The sequence below is a fragment of the Hemiscyllium ocellatum genome, chromosome 39 (genome assembly GCF_020745735.1).
Source record: "Hemiscyllium ocellatum isolate sHemOce1 chromosome 39, sHemOce1.pat.X.cur, whole genome shotgun sequence".
NCBI classification, from domain to species: Eukaryota; Metazoa; Chordata; class Chondrichthyes; order Orectolobiformes; family Hemiscylliidae; genus Hemiscyllium; species Hemiscyllium ocellatum.
The window spans coordinates 17,147,125-17,167,812 of NC_083439.1; the positions used below are offsets into that span (position 1 = coordinate 17,147,125).

General features: G+C 41.4%; 1 protein-coding gene across 1 annotated transcript in view; it reads right to left on the reverse strand.

The window, feature by feature from the left end:
• The window catches only part of gldn (gliomedin), a 38,179-nt gene extending 32,692 nt beyond the window's left edge, over positions 1–5,487 (reverse strand). The window contains exon 1 of the mRNA XM_060852960.1: positions 5,042–5,487. Coding sequence (XP_060708943.1) covers positions 5,042–5,362 — 321 coding nt within the window. The 5' untranslated portion in view covers positions 5,363–5,487. The remainder of the gene's footprint in view (positions 1–5,041) is intronic.
• Positions 5,488–20,688: the final 15,201 nt, after the last annotated feature.

Sequence of the window (20,688 nt, forward strand, 5' to 3'; positions counted from 1 at the left end):
TATCCCTTTCTTATTTTTTACCTCCACAGATATGGATCCTTCATCATGAGATCCAAGATAATTTCTTACTATCATATTCATTTCAGCTCGTAATAACACCACTATCCCGCCACCCTTTCAATTTAGCTCACCCTCCTGAAACGTCACATGTCTATGAATTTTTAGTTCCCAGCTTTGATCTCCTCATCACCTTAATGGCTACCAGATCATACCCATTTATTGCTACTTGTGCCATTAATTCAATTATCTTATTCCAAATACCGTATGTGCATTTGAGTAAAGAGCCATAAATATTGTCTATTTGCCATTTTTTTTCTCCCTTTGATCCAATTTGCTCCATTTATTTCATGAATCATAGAATTCCTACAGTGTGGAAGCAGACCTTTCAGCACAATGAGTCCACACTGACCCTCTGAAGAGCTTCCCACTCAAACCGCCTCTATTCCTGTAACCCCACATTTCCAGTGCTAACATACCTAATCTACACTGGCCACAATGGGCAATTTAGCATGGCCAATCCACATAACATATATATCTTTGGACTTTGGGAGGAAACGAGAGCAATAAGAGAGGAAGCCCATGCAGAATGTGCAAACTCCAAACAGATAGTCGCCTGAGGCTGAAATTGAATCCAGTCCATGGTGCTGTGAGGCAGCATTGCTACCCACTGAGCCACATTACCCTCGTACACTCCGTCCCTTCCTGACCCACTTTGGTTATCATTATGTAAATAGCTGCTCTGCAATAGCCTGATTGCCTTCACTTTCCGTCTCCCAACACCTCACTGCACATTCCCCAGCCTGACCCCACCCCCAACACCTCCATTAGTTTAAAGGCCTCTCTTGAGGACACCGCTTTAATTGAGGGACAGATCCCTGAGGGCTGGAGTGCCCAGAACCTGCATCTCCCTATTTTCTGTTGTCCCCATCTCCATAGAACCAGGAAAATCCAACCTATAGAGTCAAAACATAATGCACCATAGGAGAGAGCCACTTGACCTATCCTGCCTGTGATATCTCTTTCAGGAGTTGTCCAATTAGTACAATTCAAACACACAAATTCCTCATGCCTGCTGCACCATTCAATGGACTTATGGCTGATCACCTACTCCCCAGAAACCTTCGCCTGCTTGCTAATCAAGGATCTATCGACTTTGCCTTCAAACATTTCAAGGATTCTGCTCACACTGCGTTTTGAGGAAACAAGTTCCAAAGATTCACAATCCTCTGTGAGAAAGAAATTCTCTTCATCTCTGTCATAAGTACGTGGCGGTGTATTGTTAAACAGTGACCCCCTACTTCGAACTTTCTCACATTTGGAAACATTCCTTCCATATCCACTCAGTTGAGAGCCCTCAGGATCTTAAATTTCAATCTTGTCAATTTTTCCCCTCCCAAACTTCAGCAGATTCCTCTGCCCTTTCCTTAGGGTCCAGCAAATTCTTTCCCTTTTAAGTATTTATCCAATTACTTTTGAATATAACGATCGAGTCTTTCAGACAGATCACAACAATCTCTACTAAAGAATATTTTCTCTCATCTTGCTTCAGGTTTTTTGCCAATTGCCATACAGCTATGCCCTCTTGTCCATGACCTATTGGAAACAGTTTCTCCTTACTTGCTCTTTCATGAATGTAGCTGAAAATGTGTTGCTGGTTAAAGCACAGCAGGTTCGGCAGCATCCAAGGAACAGGAAATTTGACGTTTCGGGCCAGAGCCCTTCATCAGGAATGAGGAGAGGGTGCCAGGCAGGCTCAGATAAAAGGTAGGGAGGAGGGACTAGGGGGAGGGGCGATGGAGATGTGATAGGTGGAAGGAGGTCAAGGTGAGGGTGATAGGCCGGAGTGGGGGTGGGGCCGGAGAGGTCAGGAAGAGGATTGCAGGTTAGGAGGGCGGTGCTGAGTCCAAGGGAATCGAAAACAACTCTGTTAAATCTTCTGATACCCATCACTGCTGTAAGGAGAACCAGCCTGGCTTCTCCAGTCTCTCCATTAGACTGAGAGCAGAATCATCGCAGCCCCTGAGCAACATTGACAAATACGGCTAGATCACAAACTGAGGTTCATGCTTTTGAGACAATAAGTCCAAATATCTGCACAAGATTTTAACCAGGAGATAAAAGTCTATCTATTATATAATCTCACCTCATTTATTATGCAGTTTACTATTCTACTGTGCAGCTGATGTCAAGAATGTTTACTCAACAGAGAATCTGTTGGCCTTGGAACTTTGGTAAGTGAGCCCAGGGGCATTGTGCTTAGAGGGCCCAGACACAGAAATGTAGAATATTGAAGCCGGGGTAGGCCATTCAGCCCTTTGAGCCTGCTCCACCATTCAATGTGATCATGGCTGATCATCCAACTCAGAACCCCCTTTCTAGCTTCCTCCCCACACCTTTTGTTCCCTTTAGACCTAGTTGTGAGTGTGTATTCTGTCTGACATTGGTGTGTGACACAAATGTTACTCGCTGCCTATCAGCCCAAATACTGATATTGTCCAAGTCTTCCTGCATTTGGACATGGAATGTTTCAATATCTGAGGACTTACAAATTGATGTTGAATATAGTGCAATCATCAGTGAATATCCTCACTGCTGACCTTACGATGAAGGGGAGGTCATTGAAGAAGCTTCTGAATATGGTTGGACTTTGGGCACTATCCTGAGGATCTCCTGTCCCTATCCATGGTCTGGGAGGCCCAGGCTCAAGTCTCACCTGCTCCAGAGATATGTAATATCATCTCTGAACAGGCTGATTAAATAAATAGGTTAAATAAAAAAATCAACCCTGAGGAACTCCTACAAAATTACCCTGGAGCTGAGGTGACAGGCCCACAAAACCCACAACCAGCTTTTGTGCAAGGTATGACTCAAAACAGGTCAGAGCTTCCCTCAGATTCCCATTTGATCCGAGTTTTGCCCGGGCTCCTCAATGCCATACTCGGTCAAATGTGGTCTTGATGTCAAGGGATCTCAGCTTTAATGTAATCCTATGCCATCAAGTATTATTGCAAGTAACTCACAGTTCTTATGCTACTACAAAAAAGGGAATTTTCCATGTAGGCAAAGGTTAAAACTGCTAAACTTAACTTGCTGTGGTAAGCTTAATAAACAATCAATATGCAAATGCAGCAACTTCATGAAAATGACTTGAAGGCTAAGTATATGACCCTGTTTTCACAGAACAAACAGCAGGGTAGCATTAATCATCTGGTAACTTGTGATCATTCACAGCTCATGAGATATTGCTAACTGAGATACTAACCAATTTGAGCATTAAGAATGACTGGCATTATTTGGACATTTCAACAAAACCTGACCAATCTCAGAGTCTTAAATATGTTATGATTCAAGTAACTTAATTACTTTATCTAAATTTTAAATGCTGCTTAATATTTTGGGGGGTTGCTAGCTATAGGTGTTCGGTAATGTATTTATGAGAATTCCCCAGCTGTTGCTCAAAGTTTAATCTCAGGAGATACTTAGATTATTTTTACATTACATTTAATGTACAAACATTAAACTCCCTGTTGTTAGGCATGGCCTTGAGTGTCCACACTCCCCCAACTGGCTCAATGTGAACAGCTGCTTGTGAGTGAGGGTGTTGGACCTGTTGGAAGTAGCGCAGATCCAAGGGAATGACCCATGTTCTGGAAGACAAAATCTAATCTCTCCATTTCAATTGATCCAATATCAAAGACTATGGTTTGCCCCGTTGTCATCTAAATGATTTCAAGGCTTCAAATACTCAAAAATCCATCCCAGCTTTCAATTATTGATTGCAAAACATTCACTTTGTGGTAGGGAACAAATGGATAAAATTCTGAAGGTCAGAATTAATCTCCACTTGAGGACATTGGGATTGATCTAGAACAGACAACATGGCTTTGTGACTGGGAGATCACATCTAATAAATTGAATTTTTTGAGGAGGTGACCAGGTGAGTAGATGAGGGTAGTCTGTGTGGACTTCAATCAGGCTTTTGGATAAGTGGAGACTGGTCAAGAAGGTAAGAGTCCACATTGTCAAACTGGATCCAGGACTGGCTTTGTGACAGGAACCAGAGGGTGATGGTTGAATAGTTTATTTGTGCCTTTAAGCCTGTGTCCAATAGCTTACCATAGAGTTGGGTGTTAGGTTCCTTATAGTTTGTTCTATACATCAATGATCTCAACATGAATGTCCGGAGGTACAGTATGGTCAGTAAATTCACAAATGATGTGAAAATCAGTGATGTGGTAAATTGCAAGCAGGAAAGCCCTAGACGACAGAATATAGACAGACTGGTCAGATGGGCAAAACAGTGGCAAATGGAACTTAATCCTGAGAAGTGAAAGTTTATGCATTTTGGAGGACTAACAAGGCAATGTTTGATAACGTCACTGTCTGAAAGGGAGGTCGAAGAGGAAACCTTCAGTACATTTAAGAACTATTTAAATAAGCATTCATCACATACAAGGCAACGGGGAAAATGATGGAAAGTGGGATGAGAATAGATGGATGCTTGATGACTGGCAAGGACACAATGGGCCGAAGGGCCTTTTCCTATGCTGTAAAACTCCCAGAATCTTTGACAGTCTCAATCCTCCAGCATTCTGAGCCCACAATCCAATATTTGAAATGTAAAAGCTTATCTAGGAGTAAGAGAGCTCTTACAGCGCAGTGGTAATGTCCCTGCCTCTGGGCTAAAAAGTACAGGTTTAGATCCCACTGCTCCATCTTGTGCCTGAATAAGTTTGTTAAAAATGAAGATATCCTGGAGCAGAGCCACAGACAAATCCTCTTTTCCAAAAGCCTTTTATACCGCACACAATCCCCTCTTGCATGTTTGAAGAACGAAATTTCCATTGACTGGCTATAAGTGAATTTAGAAAAAAAACTATACAGATGGGCTCTAGTTCAATGTCAAGAATGCAGCATTTTGTTTCTTCAAAGTTACCTCTTATAATGTGCTGATTTTGTTTAAAAATAAGATTAATTGCTTTGCGTCTCACTTGGTTACATCTCATTTTGAAATGTAATTAAAATGGACGGTATGCCTTACCGGGATCCTTGAATAAGTCATCATCATGACACTGTCCTCGGTCTCCTCAAGGCTCTTGGATTGCTGGTGGCTTCTCTTATTGCGGTTCCTCTGCTCAGTCCAGCCGGACTCCTCCTGACTCAGGCGGGAGATGAGTTCCATGGGCCAGCTCTCAGTTAGTTCCTCCAGGCGGCTGCCCAGTGCTGCTTGCTGAGACCTCAGGCCACTGCACTGCACGAAGAGATAAACCAGCCCAGCGCAGTTTAACACAGTGACCAGGAACAGGCCCGCCAGGAGGACACTTGCTCTCACTGAGCTGGGCTGTGCTGCCGGGAAAGTCATGTTGTCTAAGGCAGGCACACGGAGCTCCGACCCCCAGCTTGCCGGTCAGGGCTGCAGAAAACGCCCTGGCAATCTCGGCCAGTCTATTCAGAATGCTAGTGCATTGCCTGGCACCTGATTTATATGCAGTTTCTTCGCCCTTTCTGCTCTGCGGCTGGAGGCTGCTTTACAGATTAATCACATTCATTCCATTCATTGCCCGATGTGCAAAAAAGACACAAACATGGCATTCAGAGACAGGAGTCAGACTCAGATCCGAAGTTGGCAGGTCTCAGTCTCACTCAGATTGTGCACTGTGCCCTGAGAGTGACCCATTCTATTTCCCCATCTTCCAGTCACTGAGATGAAACTTTCCCATCTTAATTTGCTGAAATAATGTAATTATGTACAAATCTGACACCCTCAAGTCCCTGATTATAATTTGCTGTATCCTCACTAATAAACCATTCCATTTCTAATTCCTGATAGCACTCTCAAGAATATTTTATTGCTGTCTTTTCATGTTCTGCTGAGTCCCTAATGATAAAACATTCCATTCCTAATTTCTATTGTTAATCACCTTATAATATTCTTCTGTATCCCTAGTATATCCTTCAGTGTCCCTGACACTGTCTCATTGTATATCTCATCATATTGTAGAGTTATAGAGTCATGCAGCACGGAAACAGACCCTTCGGTCCAACCACTCCAGTCTGATTACAATCCCATACGAAACTAGCCCCATCCCTCCAAACATTTCTTCTTCAAATAGTTATCCAAACATCTTTTAAACATTGTAACTGTATCCTCATTCACCATTTCCTCTGGAAATTCCTTCCACACACGAACCACTCTGTAAAAAAGTTGCCCCTCATCATTTTAAAATCGTTTTCCTCTCACCTTAAAAATATACTGCTTCGTCTTGAAACCTCCCATCGAAGGGAAAAGACACCTGCATTCACCATATCCATACCCCTCATCATTTTATAAACCTCTAAAAAGGTCACCCCTCAACCTCCTACACTCCAGCATATTTAGCCCTTCCCCATAACTCAAATCTTCCATTTCTAGCAACATCCTGGTAACAACTTAATAATATCCTTCCTATAGCAGGGCAACCAGAACTGGACACAATACTCCTGAAGAGGCCTCACAACTTCCTGTACAATCTCAACATAATGTCCCAACTCCAATATCCAAAGGTGCTAATGCCTTCTTAACCACCCTGTCTACATGTGATGCAAATTTCAAAGAATTATATACCTGAATATATCTCTGTTCTACAACACTACCCAAAATCTTGGAAAGCCCTGCTGTAGTCATCCTGGGCAGCTGTAAACATTTTCATAATATCCGGCTTTGCCCCAGTGCATTTCTGCAGTACCTAGTGAATGTTGGGCTTTAACTCTAATAAAGAGGCATAGTAACTGTTCATAGGAAAATAGAAACAGTTACAAGAATTAATTTGGACGGCGTGTTATTATGAAGTAAAGGTCTTTGAAATGGCTCCTCAATTATTAGTTCCTTCATCATCTGCAGCAAGACATGCAACGCCAGGGGATAGAGGCTTGGTACAGTGACTGTTTAGGTATGTTTTGAAAGCATTCTAATCTCAATATTTAATGCTTAAAGTGGTTTGAGATAAAGTAGGTCACTCACTTGCACTTGAGTCCAGCTACGTGAAACAATGCAATGATTTTCACACCTTTGAGGAACTACATACGTAACCATTTCATCAATACCCATCCAATATATGTTCATACAATTGCACCTTTGGTTATTACATGTAGGTATATCCTCAGGTTTTATATAAATATAGCTATAAAAAGGTGGCTGGTGTCAGATTAAGATGGGTGCACGAAGACTTGCGTATACTAGAAATGACAGCATCAACTTGTTGGGTCAACTGAGTTGTTTTTATGCTGTAATCTCAACATAGCTTTTAAATGAAAGAAGCAATTCTTTACAACAGATAATTTCTATGCATTAATAGTAAAAGTTTCTTTTACAGGAATATGGGTAAGACGTTTAATAAAATTGCCTCAAAGCACTTAAAAAATCTGCTAATTAAGTTCATGTTCTGAAAAACGATCTGTGTAAAAGATACAGAGGAGAAAGCGAGGTCTGCAGATGCTGGAGATCAGAGCTGAAAATGTGTTGCTGGAAAAGCGCAGCAGGTCAGGCAGCATCCAAGGAACAGGAGATTCGACGTTTTGGGCATAAGCCCTTCTTCAGGAAGGGCTTATGCCCGAAACGTCGAATCTCCTGTTCCTTGGATGCTGCCTGACGTGCTGCGCTTTTCCAGCAACACATTTTCAGTAAAAGATACAGAGGTAAGGTTTTGCCTTTAACATAAAGAAAACTGGGAAATTATTTGAGTGCTTAAGATAAATCTGTGTAGGGCAGGCTAAAGGTTAAGACTATAGTCTGACTTGTTATATCTAGACACAATATTATTTCAGATAGGATTTTCTCATTTTAGAACTCACCAGACTAAACTGTGAAAGAAACAGAAATACATATGGATAATGATGAGTACAAATACGAACTGAACTATGTTCTTAAAGATAAGGGGACAGTTCTGTTCAACTGTTAAAAGATCAAAGAACTTTAGTGACGCATATCATTAGGATTCCAAGGCAAAATAAAAGTTTGTGTTTAATGAATGGTGATATATTTACTGTGTATTTGAAACATTACTGAGAGTAGTTCAGATTGTTTTTGTTAAGGCTCAGTCGAAGATTGAACCCAAATATGAGACCAAGGCAATTTACTTTCTAAACAAGAAAATGGATTAACACCTTTGAGGCGTACAGAGGTATTCCTGTCACAACTTCCAAAGGATCAACTGCAAAAACATTTTCACATCAATTAGAGTAGAATTTAAGGCTGCACCAATAAAACACATTAAGCAAATCTGATTAGGAGACGGTGACTGAAAATTGGACGGACTCTTGAGGGAATTAAATTCACAAGCTTACGGGGACAACATAGGGGAATGGAATTGATTGAGTTCCCCTGCATTCAACCACCAGGGAGAAAGAGAGGACTGCAGATAATGGAGATTAGAGTCAAGAGTATGCTGCTGGAAAAGCACAGCAGGTCTGGCAGCATCTGAGGAGCAGGAGAATCAACATTATAGGGCGAGAGCCCTTCATGGTACCTAACAGTGGGAGACCTGAATAATCACTACAGAAATTCCAGAAACACAACTTGGGATTCTCAATAGCTATACCATAACTTCAAACTAATGCAAAGGCCCATTTTAAAATAGTTATTCAACTATTCTGAAGAAAGCTCAACTGACCTGAAATGTTAACTCTGTCCACCACGGTTGCTGCCTGGTCGCTGGGTTTTTCCATTTTAAAAAAAATTTCATTCAACTATTTGGACATTTCACAAACAGATTTCCAAACATGATCTAGTAATCCTATGAGGGGTTGGATGGAGAATAAGTAGATACTATGTCTACTTGTCAGTAGCTCAATACACAGTCTCTCACAATCTAGAATGATAATGATGTGAGATACAATGGCAACTTCAAGCAGTGAATTGAATACATACTTGGATAATAAATTGCTGGCTTATTCAGAAACAAGTTGAAGTCACCTTTCAAAGAAGCAATGGTCTCAATGGATCTCCTTTTCTGTGACAAGATGTTGTGTTTAAATGGTTGGCACTATCACACTTGGTCTCCTAGACAAAAAAAACTCACCACCCAGAGAGCAGCACTTCCATCATGGGGCTGGTTGGCTGGATGGTACGTTTTCAACAGAGTGACGCTGACAGAGTGGGTTCAATTCCTGAACCAACCGAGGTTACCATAAAGGACTCTCCCTTCTCAACCTCTCAAGGCGAGCACAGCCCTATGCTCTAGCAAGACAATGACCTTTACATACATTGAGCTTCAAATATCAAACATACATCCACTGAATTATTTATCAGTAAATGATCACAATATGTTGATGGCAGGACACGACCAGACAGAAAAAGCTGTGAACGACACAGAAATCAGACAGCTCAGCATTTCCACATACTTGATCGTTATTTATACAAAATAGTTTTGACACCTATAGATCATGCAAAGCTCTTTTAGGGACATTTCATTTTCAATTTTCAATGAGTAGAATTGTGTGAAGCATTAAGAGTAGACATGAAATATAGAAAGGCAAAATTTCCTGATGAAGAGCTTTTGCCCAAAACATCGATTTTCCTGCTCCTCAGATGTTGCTTGATCTGCTGTGCTTTTCCAGCACCACTCTAATCTAGACCATGAAATAAAGAAAGACCATATTTTTATCCAGCAGTTTTCATAAGCACCAGCTATATTAAAGGACTTTGCATCCAATGAAGCATTTGTGAAATACTTGCACATAGACAACACAGCTGTTAAATCTATGCACAGCAAGTTCCCACAAATAGCAATACGACAATGACCAAACAATTCCTTTTATATGAAGTTGATAAATGTTTGCTAGCACACCAGAGATAATTTCCCACATTTTTCTTTAAAATAGTGTTGCAGAATCTTTCACAAATCATCTGAACAGGGACAATGTGCCTTGGTTTAATATCTCGTCCAAAACACAGCACATCAGACACAACAGCATTCCTTCAGTACCACACTGGAGAATTTTGTGCTCAAGATCCAGAACTGGAAACAGAACCTTGTGATGCTGAGGTAGCCGTGTTACGAATAGAGTCACAGCCTTTCTGTTCCACAAGTTTAGCAACTTTGTAAATGTAAGTTGAATGTTTCCTCCAATTACTACCCTCCCAATATATAAAACTATAATGCAAACAGATTGTGTAGCTTGGTTCAAGTCAACAAAGCAACATTTTCATTGGAGAGAGAAGGTAGCTTTCATAAAGTTTCATAAACATGCAAGTTATTCCAGAGAAAAGACGATGATGAACTCTTCTTTCCCTTGATGAGAAGTCATTTGGATTCTCTACCTTCTCTTCCTCTGTTCTCATCTCTGATGTTACGTATGAAAACAACTTTGTCTCCAAAGCTGAAGCCATCCTTTTCATGAACACCCCCTCATTATTTTTGCCCAGTCTGGATCTTCCTGGTTAACTTCTGCATAAGTTTAATTCCACAAAACAGTGCAACTTTTCCATTTCGCACATTCTACCCAATGGAGTTGTTCACTGGGATCTACCTATGCTGGTCCTAACCATTCCCCCATCTCTGTTCGACTTAGTGTATGCTGTTATTGTTAATATTTCCCTTTTCCCAAACATTAGTTCTCCGATTTTGAAATTATCATTAATGCATTTTTCTTAAAAGCCTAAGTCCTTCCCAGTTATGAACTCAGCTTTATATCTCCTTCCTCTCTAAATTCCTTAATATCACTTAGTGTTGTTCTAGCCTTTCATTCAAGTTCCCTCAGTCTGGTTTCTGTTTGCAACACCAAACTGCCTTTGTTGAATTCATTAACAATGACTGATTGGAACACTGATTGACCATTAAAGATATCAAGGGAAATGGAGTTAGTGTGGGAAAATGGCATTAATGTAAAAGATCAGCTAGGAATACTGGAGCAAACTCTATTTACAAAATGTCCTGTCCTGCTCCTATTTCATATGCTACTATGTTCCTGTTATGGACCTGATCAGGCACCCTCAAACTATAACAAGGAGATAACTTAGACCCCATCTTTTTTCTTATTTTTAAAGGTAAGTATAAGATGTTGTGTTCCAGATGCAATTTGGTTTGACAAACTACCAGAGTTGAAGTAAAACCCAATATTTTAAAATACACACAAAAGACAGAAGAAAACTGGAATAAACTTAATTCTATTGCTGCATGCTTCACAAAGAGATGCCAGAATGTCATGAGAAACATTATCAGAGAGAAAAAAAAAGGGAAGGGGAGAAGTTTTAAGGAAATACAAAAGTCAAAATGTTGTTGTTTTGAGACAGACAAGAGATTTGTTTTATTCATTCACAGAATGTGGGTATCACTAGCTAGGCTAGCATTTATTGCCCATCCCTAATTACCCAGGGGGCAATTAAGAGTCAAACACGTTGCTGTGGGTCTGGCATCAGGTAAGAACCCCAAGTAAAAACAGGTGGAACAACATCTCGAATTCCCACGGCAAGGAAATGCCATGAGGGCCAGACCAGCAGCTTCCTTCCCAGATCGGTTTTTCCGACAGTTGGCAATGGTTTCATAGTCATCATTAGACTCTTAATTCCAGATTTGTATTGAATGCAAATTCCATTGTCTGCCCATGACAGGGATTGAGTCCATGTCCCCAGCGTGGTATCTGGGTCTTGGGATTAACCGTCCAGTAATAATACCACAAGGCATCAGTTTTCCCAGCACATGAGGGGCATGGAATGTTGCATGAGAAAACAAGGAATAATGATAATAGTCAATGACCTAACAATAGAACTGCCTTGGAAAACAACACCCTGATTTACATGGGCAGAAGGAGTGGATCATAAAGACAATATGATCCTTATTGGATGGGTATTAACCACACAGAAGGAGAAGCCAGTAAAACTGATGAGTGACACATACTAGTGCAACGCCAATTTCCACATGGAGGCTGAGTTCTTCCATTTCCGAGTATTACTTTTTTAGTTTTATTTTTGTCTCAAGCCTAATGTACTTAATGGACACTCTAGCCTTAATTTTAAAAAATCAACGAACTGCGGATGCTGGAAATCACAAACAAAACAAAAACTGAAATTACTGGAAAAACCCAGCATTGTGGTAGGATCAGTGGAGAGACATGACAGCGAATATTTCGGATCCAGTGACCTTGCTTCCAAAGACCGTAACTTTAATGTCAGCACAGGAAATTCAGGCCAGAGGGGAAGCAAAGTCAAAAGTCACACGACACCAGATTAAAGTCCAACTGGTTTATTTGAAATCACGAGCTTTTGGAGTGCTGCTCCTTCATCAGGTGATGAAGGAAAGTAGGCAGCAATGGTGTGACCTTGAGTTTGCTGGCCAGTAATGCTCAGTAATGCTCAAAGGGTAACTTGTGATGCCCTGCACTATTGCTCAGAACATTTTAAAATTGCATTGTGTTTGCTCTGGTCCATCTTAAAGATATTGATGCATGTTGTGCGAGTGTTTTACCTCAGTACCCCACCTGAACACGGGTGGGACAAAACACATCCCAGTTTCTCCTGGTAATGAAAAGCCATGGATTTGTGGCTTAACTGTACAGGAAACAAGTTGAAACGTTTGCTTCACAGCAGTTTCAGGAAACATATATAAATGAATGGATGAGACCTCAATGAAGGATTATATGTACTTCTTGCAGAGTTCCTCTAATCACTGGAGTGCCTTCATGTATCTAATAGAGAGCGTTTTTAAAAGAAAGAACATATAAGTGTGATCCAGGTGATCCTTTAAAATATACAGTGAGCTGCCATTAATATCCTTGCATAATAAGAGCCTAATCTAAGATAAGTATGTAAAGAGAGCAAAACAAATATTTCTTGACTCAGTAATTTTGTTCACAAAAAGTGCAAATGGATTTAATTCACTTTGTGTTTGATCCTTCCGGAATGGAAATCTAGTGTCAAGGATGCAGTTTTGAAAGTAGTTCAATAACCTTACACAATGTCATGGACAACTGCACTGTTTGCCTTTCACAGTGCTCAATTCACCACAGCCTCATCGCTTAACTATCAACAACCTCTGTTCATCGTCTGTCACATCAAACCAAAACACTGCAGGTGCTGGAAATCTGAATTACAGTAATAACAAAATAAAATGCTGGAGAAACACAGCAGGTCTGGCAGTAATTATGGAGAGCACAACAGAGTTCAAGTTTCAAGTCTAGTAACCCTTCATCAAAATGTCTATCAAAGTGTCACTGGACTTGAAGCATGTAACTCTTTTTTTATTCATTTGTAGGATGTAGGTGTGACTAAGCTAGGGCAAATTTATTGCCCATCCCTAATTGTTAAGAATCAACCACATTGCTTTAGGTCTGGAGTCACATGTAGGTCAGACCAGATAAGGACAGCAATTTCCTTCCCTAAAGGACTTTAGTGAATCAGATGGGTTTTTCTCAGCAAATGATAATGGTTTCATAGTCATCATCAGGCTTTTAATTGCAGACTGTTATTAAACTCAAATGCCATCTCTGCTATCTGTCATAGTGAGGCTCAAACCCAGAACATCTGATGAAGATTTCCTGAATTTGAAAACTCTGCTTTCTTCCCCACAGATGCTGCCAGACTTGCTGAGTTTGCCAGCAATTTCTGGTTTGGTTTTCCAGAACATTACTTGGGTTTCTACATTAACAGTCTGATGGTGCTACCACTGGGCCATTTCTTCCCCTCTCTGCAGGTGCTGCCTGACTTGCTGAGTTTCTCCAGTACTTCCTGTTTGTGTTCAGCTATCCACCATCCAGAGTTTGTCATTTTATCTGACTCTTCTTCAACACTGTTAAACTATAGCAGCTTGTGTCAGCTGCAGGGTACTCAGAGGAACAGTACAAAGAAGGTGGGCAGAACAAAAGACTTGGTGCATTGATAGCCTGGTAGAAAGTCAAAGCCAAGTAGCATGGAGTGATGCAGCGTCAATTTGGCACAGGATAACGTATTTTCCAGCATCAAAATAGTGATCAACTCCATCAGCAAATGTGTGGGCCCATTCAGTGCCCAAAGGCTGAACTTTCTCTGCCGTACCAACAGCTTCCAACAGTGACTGAGAGCAGCAGCAGATGCTCAGACTGAAGTCATGCAAAGTCAGTTTCTTCCCAGGCTCAATCACTGGCAGTGCTGTCGTTATGGATATGCATTAATGTGTGCAAGGCGGCTGGAAGGCTGTCACTAAAGTCTAGCAACAGATGGTCGAAACTCCGTCGCAGTAGGGGTTGGCGTATCTGTGACGTCTTGCTCAGGAAGACAAAACTCATCCATCTACTCCTGCCATTGCACAAGTGCCCTTGTTGTTGCCTGCTAATGTCAGTCTCTATCTACAATCTCCCTGCCTGAAAGTCTTCCAGCAGCTAGACTGCAGCTACTGGGATAGCGCTGCAAAGGAGCATGAGGACAGATAAAGACAAATATGAGGCAAGCAGTAGGGGAATGCATGAGGTACATTATTGTATGGAATGTTAATTGCTTTGATTAGTGAATTCAGTTTGAAAAGTCTGTCTTTCAATGGCCTTGATTCATGCACTGTGACCAAAGTGAGTCCTGTGATGATTGGCAAGAGGTGGAAGTGGCATTATGCTGGTAATTAGAGAATGGGTTTGCAGTTACTAATATCATGTGCTGCTGAGCTGTTCGCCAATAATTGGGTCAGAAAGTGGATGTCAAGGTTACTTGGTCTTTTCATCTTCCTATTTCTCCTTCCAATCCAATCCTAAATTATCACTATAGCCGGTGATAAGGCTACACTCTCACGGTGGTGAGTTGGTGCAGTGCACAGTGCATCACCACAAAATGTCACACCCTCTCTGGGGAGTAGTCCCTCACAGCAGTGTGTACACAGAAAACATGGTCTTTCAGCAGCTCAGTGGACTGCTGCTGCACACTTCCATGCTGCACTTGTTCAGCCTGTACAATGTGGAGAGTCATCAGGGGTTATCATCACTGGGCAGCCTTTATCACCCAGTAGTCAGGCTTTAGCTTACTGTGGACTCTCAAATACAGCTGGCAGAGTGAGCTGTCACAAAGTCATAGATATGTACAGCATGGAGGAGAAAGTGAGGACTGCAGAGGCTGGAAACCAGGTGTGATGCTGGAAAGACACAGATGGTCAGGCGGCATCCGAGGAGCAGGAAAATCAACATTTCTGATGAAGGGCTTATGCCCGAAACATCAATTCTCTTGCTTCATGGATGCTGCCTGACCTGCTGTATCTTTCCAGCATGTACAGAAACAAAACCTTCAGTCCAACTCATCCATGCCAACTGGATATCCTAAATTAATCTTGTCCCATTTGCCAGCACTCGGCCCATAGCCCTCTAAAGTTTTACTATTCATATACCCATCCAGATGTCTTTGAAATGTTGTCATTGTACCAGCTTCCACCACTTCCTCTGGCAGCTCATTCCATACACACACAGCATGAAAACATTGCCCCTTAGGTCCCTCTCACAGGTGAGGTGCCGGAAGATTAGAGGTTAGCTAACGTAGTTTCCACTGTTTAACAAAGGTAGTAAGGACAAGCCAGGGAACCATAGACCAGTGAGCTTGACGTTGGTGGTGGGCAAGTTGTTGGAGGAAATCCTGAGGGACAGGATGTACATGTATTTGGAAAGGCAAGGAGTGATTTGGGATAGTCAACATGGCTTTGTGCGTGGGAAATCATGTCTCACAAACTTGATTGAGTTTTTTGAAGAAGTAACAAAGAGGATTGACAAGGGCAGAGCAGTAGAAGTGATCCATATGAACTTCACTAAGGTGTTCAACAAGGTTCCCCATGGGAGACTGGGGAGCAAGGTTAGATCTCATGGAATATAGGGAGAACTAACCATTTGGATACAGTACTGGCTCAAAGGTAGAAGACAGAGGGTGGTGGTGGAGGGTTGTTTTTCAGACTGGAGGTCTGTGACCAGTGGAGTGTCACAAGGATCAGTGCTGGGTCCACTACTTTTCGTCATTTATGTAAATGATTTGGATGTGAGCACAAGAGGTATAGTTAGTAAATTTGCAGATGACACCAAAATTGAATGTGTAGTGGACAGTGAAGAAGGTTACCTCAGATTATAACTGGATCTTGATCAGATGGAACAATGGGCTGAGAAGTGGCAAATGGAGTTTAATTTAGATAAATGTGAGGTGCTGCATTTTGGGAAAGCAAATCTTAGCAAGACTTATACATTTAATAGTAAGGTCCTTGGGAATGTTGCTGAACAAAGAGACCTTGGAGTGCAGGTTCATAGCTCCTTGAAAGTGGAGTCACAGGTAGATAGGATAGTGAAGAAGGCATTCGGTATGCTTTCCTTTATTGGTCAGAGTATTGAGTACAGGAGTTGGGAGGTCATGTTGCAGCTGTGCAAGACATTGGTTAGGCCACTGTTGGAATATTGCATGTAATTCTGGTCTCCTTCCTATCAGAAAGATGTTGTGAAACTTGAAAGGGTTCAGAAAAGATTTACAAGGATGTTGCCAGGGTTGGAGGATTTGAGCTAAGGAAAGAGGTTGAATAGGCTGTGGATGTTTTCCCTGGATCATTGAGGGGTGACCTTATAAAGGTTTATAAAATCATGAGGGGCATGGATAGGATAAATAGGCAAAGTCTTTTCCCTGGGGTGGGTGAGTCCAGAACTAGAGGGCATAGGCTTAGGGTGAGAGGGGAAAGATATAAAAGAGACCTAAGGGGCAACGTTTTCATGCAGAGGTTGGTACATGTATGAAATGAGCTGCCAGAGGAAGTGGTGGAGGCTAGTACAATTGCAACATTTAAAAGGCATCTGGATGGGTCTATGAACAGGAAGGGTGTGGAGAGATATGGGCCAGTTGCTGGCAGGTGGGACTAGATTGGGTTGGGATATCTGGTCGGCATGGACAAGTTGGATGGAAGGGTCTGTTTCTGTGCTGTACAGCTCAATGACTCTATGACTCTACACCCTTTAGTTCTGGACTCCCCCACCCCAGGGAAAAGACCTTGTCTATTTACCCTATCCATGCCCCTCATGATTTTATAAGCCTCTATAAGGTCACCCCTCAGTCTCCAACTCTCCAGGAAAAATAGTCCCAGCCTGTTCAGTCTCTCCCTACAGTTCAAATCCTCACACTCTAGCAACATCCTTATAAATCTTTTCTGACTCCTTTCAAGTGACAGATTATCCTGACTGCTGTCAAAATGCTAGGCATCAATCTACGTGATTCACTTTACTTTACCACCTGAAAGCCAGACGTTGAGGGAGTGGCAATCTCCTTTGGATGCATGAGAGGGCAAAGGTATCACCCAAAAAACAATGCCAACAATACCACCATGCATCATGAGGAAATTTGAAATCCTGTGTGCTCGGCCTACCTGCTTTCATTTGGCAAGAGAGAATGAAAGGAAGTTAGCTTTCAATGAACAGTGTAAATCTGTGACCTCCCTTCTGCAGCATTTATGGGAAACTGTGAGATGTTCCATTTCCTGCCTCGAAGAAACAGCACAGATAAAACTGCACAGTTTGGAACAGGCACTTTCTCAGCCACAGGCAGTGCAGTCTTGCCCCTGCTCTAAGATTGCAATTGTAGCTGTAGCACGTGACACATGTTAGTGAGACATTGTAAGTCAGTGAGCATTGAGATGGTGGCTGAACGAGTTGGAATACAGTGCGGGGCCTGAGCTAAGTTTACAGAAACTGGAATTTGGGAGGCCAGTCATGAGAGAGTTTGAGGGTCATGCTAGAAGCTAACATAAGCATCTTTGTACATCTTCCCTAACATTCTTCGAGCTCCCATTTGGAGTCCATCATCCAATCTCTGGGAGGCAAGTCACTTTCCGTGCCTGCCAGGTGAGCCAGGAGTCAGGTGAGTTAAGGCCCTTCGCGACTATTGGGCTGGAGGGCTTTCATTGGTGACAAGTTGAGGGGTACGCCTCACCCAGAACATCATTATGAGCTGGCAGGAAAGGACAGGGATTTTCTCCAGAGCCTACTCATCAATTATTTCCTTTGTTTGCCAATTCTCTCACCACCTCCAGGGAATAAAATACTGCAAAAAGTGGAGAATGGCAATACTTAGTTCCTTTATTTGGAAAGTCAGGGAATTAGGAAACCCTACTGCTGACAGGGTAAGATGAAGAAAATTGGGGTAAGGCATATGTGGAGCATAAAGATGAGCATGGAATAATTGACCTAAATGTTTTTCTCTCTCTCTTAATTTCTGTGTAAAATGACTGTTTAGCATTGATAGAAACACTCATTAGCAAATAAATTTTAATCCTGAAGAGATTATAATGGAAATGAAAACTTATATGGTTGCATTAATTTCTAAAAATAGATTTTAGCTTGAAGGACTTTATACAGGATTCCTGAAGAAGGGCTCATGCCCGAAACATCGATTCTCCTGCTCCTTGGATGCTGCCTGACATGCTGCACTTTTCCAGCAACACATTTTCAGCTCTGATTTCCAGCATCTGCAGTCCTCACTTTCTCCTATACTGGATTCCTAGCCTTATGATAAAATTTTAGGGCAAACCGATTGCTATGCTTGCACAGTCAGATGGTTCTACAGATGGGGTATGGACAATTGCAAAGCTAAGCATTAACACTTTTATTTTGTGAATCAACACATTGGGGGAGTAAAATACATAATGCATGTTAGCTATGCAAGGCCAATATACAAGAGACACAAGAGTAGGAATGTGATCTAATTAATCTACAATACATCAATTTATTTTAAAAACTAACACAATCACTCAACTCATACAATCTTTAACTCTGTTCCAAATTACTTTTCTTTCATATTATTCAAATAGCTGTGTTTCATATGAATTTGGTTAACTTGCAACCTGAGTAAGTCAACTTGATGGAGTTGACCATGTTTTGTTACAGTTCCTGAATGAGAAAATATACTGACAGTCAAAGGCAGGTATCAAATTTGATGCTTGAAGTTTCAAAGTGACCATTTAATTTTCAATTTTACCGTGGTTTGTTTGATATAAAACTAAACTAAGTAAGACTATAAGAGGAAGTGGACTTAAATTAAGTGATTCTAATCTTGCTTGTTAGTGGAAGATTGGTGATCAGACAACAATCTCCAATTCAATAATGTAACAGTAAAAGGATAACTTAAGCCAGCCACTAGCCATTAACTGGCAATATCTTAGTGACCATTAATACTAATTGGAATAGGGCATGATCTCAATTTATTCTGCCCTTCAGTCCAAATAGTTTACAGCTCACTTGGCAAATGGAATGTGTACTAAAAAAGCGTTGAAAATGTGTGGTCGTGTTGTTACCTGATTTTTAAAAAGTAATTGGGACTGGCTTCCCAGTGTTCACCATGATTGTTCCAAATCCAACTACATTAATTGAGGTCACACAATTGTGACTGCAGGATCTTGAAGCTTTGTCAAACATTAAGGCTTGTTTGCAGGAGACTCGAGTTTCTTTCAGAGCTTAAGTTTTAGGTTTGTTGCCCACCAGTATAATACTGCTCTACAGAGATTTCCATCACATTGCCAAAGAGTTCATATGGTGGAAAAAACTGAAAGAATCAACAATGATAAAACATTATATTGATATGAAGCCTTTAATGGAAGATAACATACTGAAATGTAATCTTAAAGGAAGTATAACATCAATCTACAGAAGGCGATAGAAGGTTAGATGACCAAAACATTGGTCAAAGAGGCAAGTTTCTCAAGAGTGTCACGCAGAAAGCAAGTAAGGTACAAACAGGGTACTCCAGACCCTCGCGCCTCAGTGATCTCTGAGGTCTATATGAAGCAGTGACTTCCGGTATCGTGAATTAATGCGTTGACACGTGCACTCTTGGAGGACCTGCACTGCCATGTGGTTGTTCAGCTTAGAGGGAACATTGTGAGTGACCTAATATGCAGCCACATGTACATGTGAAGTGACAGAAGAAACCTCTTTGTCAAGGTGATTGTTTGGGAGAAAACAAAATGCTACTGTTGTAAGTGCACTTGGAGCTGTAGTTACAACCTCATGAAATTGGGCAGTCCTATTGGAAAATGTAATATCCTAAATGTTCCCTCTAACCCTCATTCCATAGCCATACTATTGACAGGGCAGTGATATAAAATGACTTAGAGTTACTGAAGAATCATGTTGAGCCAGGATGGTTTTTAAAGAATCCATCAGATGTTGCATCAATGTCAACTGCGAATGTAAATGTCTGTCACTGGCTGGAGGTGACAGGTTATTGTAAGGCTTCTATGAGGTAAAGTTATATTGTACAAAATTGTATAGTTTTGGTCTCCTTATTTAAGAAAGAATATCGTGGCACTGGAGGGGTACAGAGGAGATTTGCTAGATTGATTCTGGAATTGAGAAGGTTGCTTTATGAAGAGAGATTGAATAGGCTGGAACTGTGCTCATTGGAATTTAGAAAGGGGATCTATAACACATATAAAACGTTATGGGAATACATAGGATAGAAGCAGGGAGGTTGTTTCCATTGGCAGGTGGAACTAGAACTAGGGAACATAACCTCAAAATACAGGGGAGCAGATCTAGGATGGAGTTGAGGAGGAACTTCTTCACCCAAAGGGTTGTGAATCTGTGTAATTCCCTGCCCAGTGAAGCAGTTAAGGCTACCTTGTTGAATGTTTTTAAGGCAAAGACAGATTTTTGAACAGTGAAGAAATTAAAGGTTATGGTGAATGGATAGGTAGGTAGAGCTGAGTCCATGAGAAGATCAGCCATGATCTTATTGAATGGTGGGGTAGG